Source organism: Anolis carolinensis, chromosome 2 (genome assembly GCF_035594765.1).
Source record: "Anolis carolinensis isolate JA03-04 chromosome 2, rAnoCar3.1.pri, whole genome shotgun sequence".
NCBI classification, from domain to species: Eukaryota; Metazoa; Chordata; class Lepidosauria; order Squamata; family Dactyloidae; genus Anolis; species Anolis carolinensis.
In genome coordinates this window covers 240722199-240730347 of record NC_085842.1, presented here as the reverse complement: position 1 = coordinate 240730347, position 8149 = coordinate 240722199, and the positions used below count along the sequence as shown (strand labels likewise).

The 8149-nt window shown below is 37.9% G+C and overlaps 1 protein-coding gene across 2 annotated transcripts in view; it reads right to left on the bottom strand.

Moving 5' to 3' along the window:
- Positions 1-8149, bottom strand: part of brd10 (bromodomain containing 10) — a 52809-nt gene continuing 44660 nt past the window's right edge. For both annotated transcript variants that reach the window (XM_016991046.2, XM_062971941.1), the window contains 3 exons: positions 6844-6959; positions 6463-6635; positions 1-5510 (listed from right to left, as the gene is read on the bottom strand). In XM_016991046.2, coding sequence (XP_016846535.2) covers positions 1870-5510; positions 6463-6635; positions 6844-6959 — 3930 coding nt within the window. In that variant the 3' untranslated portion in view covers positions 1-1869. The remainder of the gene's footprint in view (positions 5511-6462; positions 6636-6843; positions 6960-8149) is intronic.

Here is an 8149-nt window from a genome sequence, read left to right as displayed (position 1 = left end):
TTCTCTAGAATTCTTTTATCTTTAATAATGTTCAACAACAGAAAACATTTATTAACAATCATCTACCATAACATTAATATGCTGCTGCACATTGTTTAGTATGGTATCTGAGGTTCAGAAGAATCAGTTTTTTTTTTAAAAAAGAAACCTGTTCAGTTCAGTCCAACAGAACCTCCTTTAGTTGAAATGTGCCAAATATAGGGTGAACCAACGTTGTTTACAACTTTACCTTTCCTAAAGAGTTTTAAGACTTGCATTCACTGACCTAAGTCCACTGCTACAAGAAATTCACATTTCAAATTTACGGCTTATGAAAAGAAAGGTTCCTGCACTTGCTACTTTGCTCACCATGTTCACATTCAGAAACTTGAATTCAGGCACATCGTTTTCTTCATTCTAGTGATTTTGCTTATTCCTCCTCATACAGTGTAAGCATTCTTTGAAGGTTCAGATTAATTTAAGAAGCATTTTGAATTTTCAAATAGGGCCAACTATCTAATTCTTCTGCTCATATCAATTGTAGCTTACTCCATTCTGTTTGCTGTTCTTGCTAGGATGGTTTCAATTTTCAGAGTTTGGATCTTGCATCTTATTATCAAAGACAAAAATCGCCAACCTTGACGTTTTAATGAATTCATTAATATCTTTCAGTCAATGCAAACCTGTTACATCAAATATGATAAATTACCTAATGAAAATTGTTCTCCTAACTAAAACAGGACAAAATATTTAGTTCAGACAGCTATAACTTTAGAAGTTGTGAGGAATAGTCTAAAGAACAGCTAGGCTAGAAAATTATAACTGTAGGTTCATCTGCTTCAAAGCAAATCCCACTAGTTTTTACTAAACTTGGCTCTTAGTAAGTGTACTTAGGCCCACAATCTTTTTGAAAAACCCATTATCTTAAATTTATTAATGCACATAGATACATAACCTTGGGCTATCAAGTCTCATGTCTCCACAGTGACACTGATACAGCTTATCAAGCAGATATACAGCAACTTTGTTTATTATTACATGCAGATTTTTCTGCATTATTGCTAAACAGTACACTTATCCAAAATTACTAAAATACTTAAAAAACTATACATTATGTAAACAAAACATAAATAAGACAGAGTAGTTCTTTTTACACATAGTTTAGTACATACTGGAAAGGAATCAGGATTATGTACAATTTTACAGAATAGACTGCTTTTTTACAATGCATAAATATGCTTTTTTTAAAAAAAAACAAACAAGAACAAAATTAAATTTGCAAAAATCTGTACTGTTTATAAACAAGAAGGAACATGTCTAAACTGTGAGAAGAAACATATTCCTGTAAATGTGGTAACCAAAAATTGAAACACTGCTTTCTGCAATAAGTCTTAACAGATGGCCTGCTTGGCCATTTTCGTTACTAAAAAACCCAACCTTTGAAAAGCACAGGTGTGAACGGTATTATAAGAAGTGTTTTCTTAATTATATTTTTAAAAAGGGGAAATGCAAAACAATTGCAATCTAAGATGAAGCCATTTTAAAATATCAATTACAGCCTTTTGCACAAAAACCTTTGGGCATGTCATAAATACTGCGAAATTTGAGCAGTTAATGGCAACCTGGGCAAGTAACACATATGACATGTGAAGGATCCTGACTCCATTCAACCCATGAATTCGGAGTAGCATGCAAAACAGTCCATTTCCCTTTCTGTCGGATTCCATCTATACAAAATTGCCATCACATGCCTTGGGTTCATGTACATGACCCCCATGTGTGGTATGTTTCAGAGTAAGAGCTTAATTTTTTTTTAAAAAGAAACAATTATAAATTAAGGATGTACACAAAAGAATGCCCTAACATTTTAACGGCTCATTTGTTTTAAGTTCAAGATGCAGCTGTGTCAGGTACTCCTAAGGTAGAGTTCAAAAAATTAGGGAAGACAGCAGCAGGACTTTTGCTTGTGGAAACTACGTCAGGAGAGAAAGATGCAGAGGTTTTTGAGGTTGAAGTTTTTATAGCATTCAAAATTGCCCCTTCTGGGCTCACCATAAGCTTTTTGATAGATGTATCTAGATGCAGCACCGGAGTATTGCCTTGAAGCTGTGAGCTACCAGTGTGAGTCACAGCAGCCAAAGATGTCTTAGCTACAGAAGTAGATGGGGTGGCTGTTGCCAAAGATGTTAACAGTGCCGTTGTGAAAGATGGAGTGCTTGGCTTTGTAGTGCTGTTCACAATCTGCGGCGTCGGATGTACAACCGGCAGTGAATTGGTAGTCCCAAGAGAATTGACAATTTTGGTAAAGCTTTTCAAAGGCTGCTTGGAGGGCTGCCAACTTAGAGTATTACTAGACCCTTGGGGAGTTCTCTGGGGAGGGGGGGCAGAATGGGATACACCTTGAATCCCATGGCCATTATTAGGTGTTAAAAGAGGCCCGAGTTTTGGATTTGTAGAGATGAGAAGAACATGGCTGCCAGCTCCAAGCCCTTGAGGTGGAACAATGAAGCGAGTGCCACTGATCATTATCTGAGTCCCAGGTGCCAAAGGTGTGCATGTGTTAATAATTATTTTCTGCTGAATACATGATTCATTCAACTGTCCTCCCAGGTTATTACCTATAGGTGGTGAAACTGGAACAGTATGGGTGGTGGAGGCACCGGGAGCACATGTGAGAACAGGAGCCGGCTTTACAAAATTAGGTAGCAATTGACAAGGCAGGGGAACTACATTAGGAACGCTAATGACTTTGCCTGTATTTGATGCATTCTGGGGCAATGCTGTTTGAGGTTTTTGTGTACTTCCACTTATTGGCACTGCAGCTGGAACTCCTTGTGGCTGAAAGTGGACCAATGTAGGGGGCTGACCTTTTGAAAGGGGCAAACACTGTGCAGCAGGCAGGACTCCTGGCAACTGAGGAACAGTGGGCATCATTTGAGGGGCGCCATTCGCAGCTGCAGGCAAAGCAACCGTACCTGGCAACTGAAAACTAGGTGTCAAATTTGCTGCTGGTTGAGTAGTTGAAATAAGAACAGATGAGGCAAGGTGTCCTGTTTTCACAGTCGATATAGCCATGGTATTTCCAACATTTGAGGGGCGCAATCGGGAGTTTACAACTGACGTCATTTTTGTTGATGTATCTATTCCACCAGCCAAGAAAGTAGGCCGCGCTCCAGTAGTAGATCCACTCAATGCCACAGAAATAGGTTCTAAACACGCATTTGTTGTTACTGTGGATGGAATTGCTGCTCTTGTAGTAGCAACTGGAGACTCTTTGACAGGTGTACCACTCTGACATGCCAAATCTGAACGTAAAGGAACCAAACCACCACATGTTGGTAATGGCAAAATTATGCCTTGGCTAGTTTTCTCTTCTGCATCTTTTGAAGCTGTAGGCTGCATTATATTAATTGGTGGAGCACTCTGAACACTACCTGTGCTATTTATAATGGCTTGACCAATGTTAAGTCCTATTTTCACATCTTTTATCTGAGAAACAGTTGGCGATGCATTTACTTTTATTGAGGTCCCCACAGTAGAGGGAATGAGGACTAATTGAGGTTGCTCTGCACTTTTAACATATGTTTTGCCTATGGAAGGAGGAAAGCTCTGTTTAAACGATTCTGGAGTTAAAGTGGTGTTTGACTGAATATTGCCAAGTGGAGCATTAATGAAAACAACTTTCTGTGCAGTTGTACCAGTGCATGTTGAAGCAGGAATCAGATTCACTCCTGCGGCTCCACAGGCAGGAAGAAGAGGAGGATTTGTGACCAACATAAGTTTTTGAATCTGAGCACCACTCACCACAGTTCCACCGCTTATGGGCAGAGACTCAGGCTGTGTAACTGGATATTTTGTACAATTTATACTGACTTGCTGATTCTTCAAAGGAATCTGGGTATTGCATGTTGTATTCTGCCCAATGTTTCCTGGAGAAACTGCATTAGCAGAGCTGTTTGGTGCTGCTGCTGGTGGCACAACAATTTTAGATGGCATGGGAGACAAGAAGGTAGGGGAGGATACATGTACAGTTTTTTGCAAACCTTGACCCATGGTGCCACCATTGTTAAGAGGCTGCCCAAATGCAACCGTTATGTTTTTCCCCATTTCCTGATTTATACCAGCAGGAAGAGATGTATTGGAAGCAGGAGTGGTTGAAGAGGATTGAATAAGTGCTGGGAAACTAGGTATGGCTGTTGTTACAGCTGAAGAGTTTGACAACTGTGTTGATTTTGGCACTAAAAATGCTTGAAGCTGAGAAGCATATGTGAAAACAGAATTTGGAGCTAAGTTATTTGGGGAAATCTGGTCTGAATTTGTCTGTACCTTAACAATCCCTGTGTTCCCACCTCGCGTAGTAACTAGGATGGACTGTGAATCCCTGATACAGATTGTTTTCAGTTCTTGTTTAGCTTCACCAACATCAGCACTTTTTTGTGGAGATGCTAATCTTGGTGAGGAATTGCTGGTGCAAGCAGAAACACTTTGCGGTAGTGTGGTTGTCAGAGTCTGAACGGCTGAGGAAACAGTGGGTGAAGCAACAGGAGATGAGGCAGCTGAAACTACAGTTTTAGTTTTAGCAGCCTCACTTTGGCTCATTGTCACCACTGAAGTTAATATATTCCCTGTGGGGGTTATAGAAGGCAATGCTGAAAATTTGTTGCCTGTACTACCCCCTTGTGACAAATTTTTAAAGTTTGTGCTGGGCAGAAATGTGGCAGCAGCATTGAGAGATGAAACCGGAAGTACAGGTGCTAAAGTAGTGTTGATAGTTGTTGGCTGGGTTAGAGAGATGCCATGCTGTTCAGTAGCCTTTTGTTGCAGGGATGAGATTTCTTTCGCTCCACTTTTACTGTCTCTGTGTTGGATAAGGAAATTTTTAGGCAAAATAAGGACTTGCTGCATGATTTTGTCTCCTGTGGTCTTCTCTCCTGGTTTACCATCAGCCACAGGCTGCACTTGAATCTTTACTGAATTGTTCTGCAGGTCTATTGGCACACATTGGCCATCAGGCATTTTGTACAATACTTGTAAAGGATTCTTGGAACTGGTCTGGCAGGGCAACACTGGATTGACTGGGGAGGTACCTTTAGGTGTCATTATCAGTTTTTCAGAAGTAGAAACACTCCTGCCTACAGTCGGTGGCAGCTGACTAGTTAAGGTCACTTTGTTCCCAATATTCTTAGCAAGCAAGGCCTGGATGGGTTTGGTCCCTTTTATCAAGTTTGGTGTTGAGGTTGGAGAATCTGTTGTGTCCATTGATTCTGAAAATGAGGATTCGATTTGCTTAGTCAAACAGCCATCTACTGGGAGGTCATTTTCTATACTATGAACTGTATCATCACTTGTGCTTGATTTAAGCCGTTTCCTTGGTGAAAACTCATTTGTGCTATCATCTAGGCAACTATTTTGCTTAGACTGACGTTTAACAGGTTTAGGCACTCTCTTCTGTATTTCTCTAAAAGTCAGTTCTTTTCTTAGTGGTTTGGATTTTCCTGCAGCAAAATTCATTTCTGACAGTTTCATAACATCTAAAAGAAATATGAAAGAAGAAGACAGTGTTTTTAAAAAGCTTAACTCTTATTTACTACTGCTTTAAAATCAAATATTCTTTTGATGCAAATTAGGAGTTCTGATAGTACTACTAAAGTTTTTATAAAGAATATGTTAATCAACAGGTCCTCAATACTGAGTATCCCTTATTCAGAATACAAGATGCTCCGAATCCTGAACTATCCATATAATTTAACTGAATATAAACTGCATTACATGGCAGTGTAGATCCAGCCTTTGTTTCATGTTCAAAGTTATTAAAAATATTGTGTATGAAGTTACATTTGAAATACGTGTTTGAGGTATATATGGAACATAAATGAATTCTGTGTTTAGACTTGGGCCCTATCTACTAGATAGCTCAATACGTATATGCAAATATTCCAAAATCTGAAATCCAAAATACTTCTGGTCTCAAGCATTTTGAATAAAGGATATTTAACCTGAATGATGAAAAAGGCTTCTCTATAATTGTTTTCAAAATATTCGAAAACTAGGTCAATTAGTATATACAAAACAACTGAAACTCCCATCATTCAAATTGTAGGAGCGCATTTGAATAAATAGGCCATCTGACTTGGTATCTACTCTATGTTTACAACCTTATTGGCACTTTATCTTGCTCCTCACTCTATATGCTATAGCACTTTAAATGAAACTGTTCCCCTCTGCTGTGCAGAACAATTTGATGTTCCGGTTTTTAAAGTAATTATTATGTCATTTTTATCTTGTATTGCATTGTTTTTAAATTTCATTGTTTTAGTGGATTGTGTGTATTCTATGCTAAGTTGTCATATTCTCGTTGTAAGCCGCCTGAGTCCCCGCGGGAAGATGGTGGCGGGGTATAAATAAAGTTATTATTTTTAGGAGGAACTCACCTACAAGCATTGCAGTAACATATTCCTCATAATGACTAGCAAAGGTACCTACCAGTGTAATCCCTTTGCAGAAACTCAGTGTGCTCTGAAGAGTCACTGGTTAATATGCTGGAAGCTTCTTTCCCAGTATTTACTTCACCATCCTCATTAGTCCACTGTTCTCTTGTAAATTTATCATGATCTGGTTGCCTTTTGAAGTCATCATAGTCCTTCTTTAATCGAGACCTTCAACAGAACATCAGAGATAGAAATAAAATCATCAGCTTTGAAAAAAATGCTACCAAAAGCACACTTTTATCTCCAGCCTTCACTGGTTAAAAGCTGGAGGTGTGGAAATCAGGCTTTTGTCCAAACTGTACAGCAATTACAAAGTAGGATAACTGGTGCCGACTTCTTATTATTTGACATTATTCAAAAGGACTCAACTAATTACCTGTTTCTTTGAAAAGCCTTCAATAGTTTTGGTTCCCATGGTAACAATTCATTTAGCAGCCGTATCAGAGTACAGTGTAGTTCCTTTACAGCCTGTTTTCGATGATACCACCTTCCCTGCAAATATGAAAATACCATTATTATGAAGTACATTTGTATCCAATAATGGTACATTCTTACATGAAATCTGTACACTAAGGCAGGATGAAATATTTACCTATTTGTTTTTCTCCATTTTCTAGTTGCCTTAACCATAACTAGTACTTCAGTGCCCACATTATCAGACACTTTTTATGTTTTAGTTTTATAACTAAACACTAACACAGGAGAAAAAAAACAGATTGTGTTTGATATTATCTTTTTCAGTTAAGAAAGTAAAAAGGCAGATTTTTCAGCCTGTAAACTTAAGTCTTCTAGTCAGTGACATTAGACTTATTACGAATATTTGTGCATAAATTATACTGCACACTACTGGTCTCGTTAAAGAAAAGGATATAAAGTATCATATGTTACACATTAAAACAAAAATGTTATTTCTTTGGATTGTGAATTTTAAAAAATTATGAACTGTTATTAACTCCTAGCATAACCTACAAGAATAAAGCAAGCTTTGGGGCTGCCTACTGGTCTGATGACTAATTTAAGTCATCTCAGAAAAGTACATCTCAGAGAAGAAAAGGTACAGGCAATCCCCAAGTTTGGTGGATTGATGAGAAAGCTTCAGTGGAGACCCCTTTTCCCCATAACTCATTTTGGAGTGATTTTCCCTTCTGAAGGGGAGATTTCTCTCATTTCCTGTTGTCTCATCTGTTTGGAACTATGAGTTGTTTGTAAGTCGGATGTATGTACGTCTGCATTTTGAGACTGTCTAACAGAAATGTTTAAATTTATGACTAGGAAGCATACATTATCATATTATATGTGACAGATACATTAAAAGAAAATTTAAAAGATGAAAGTAAAAGTAAGGGTTTTGTAATAATTTAGTTTCAATTTTATTTGTAAAGTAGGAGAAATTAAATTTGGTGCTAAAAGGTCTGTTGTTAATTTTTATGAGCATTAACTTAAAGCATGAGCTGCTTCCAATCTCCCTACCACCATTCATCTTAGAATTTAAAGTATTAGCCTTTATTGTCTTTACCTTGAAATGGAATTACTACTCTACAGTCCTCTGAAAATCAAACCTACTGCTATGAACATATAATTCATTTCTGCTGATTAGTACATTTCATCATGTATAAAGCTGAAAGGCTGCACAAGATAGATATGGTTAATGAGCAGAAAGTCTTTCAAGCTAGAACATTTAG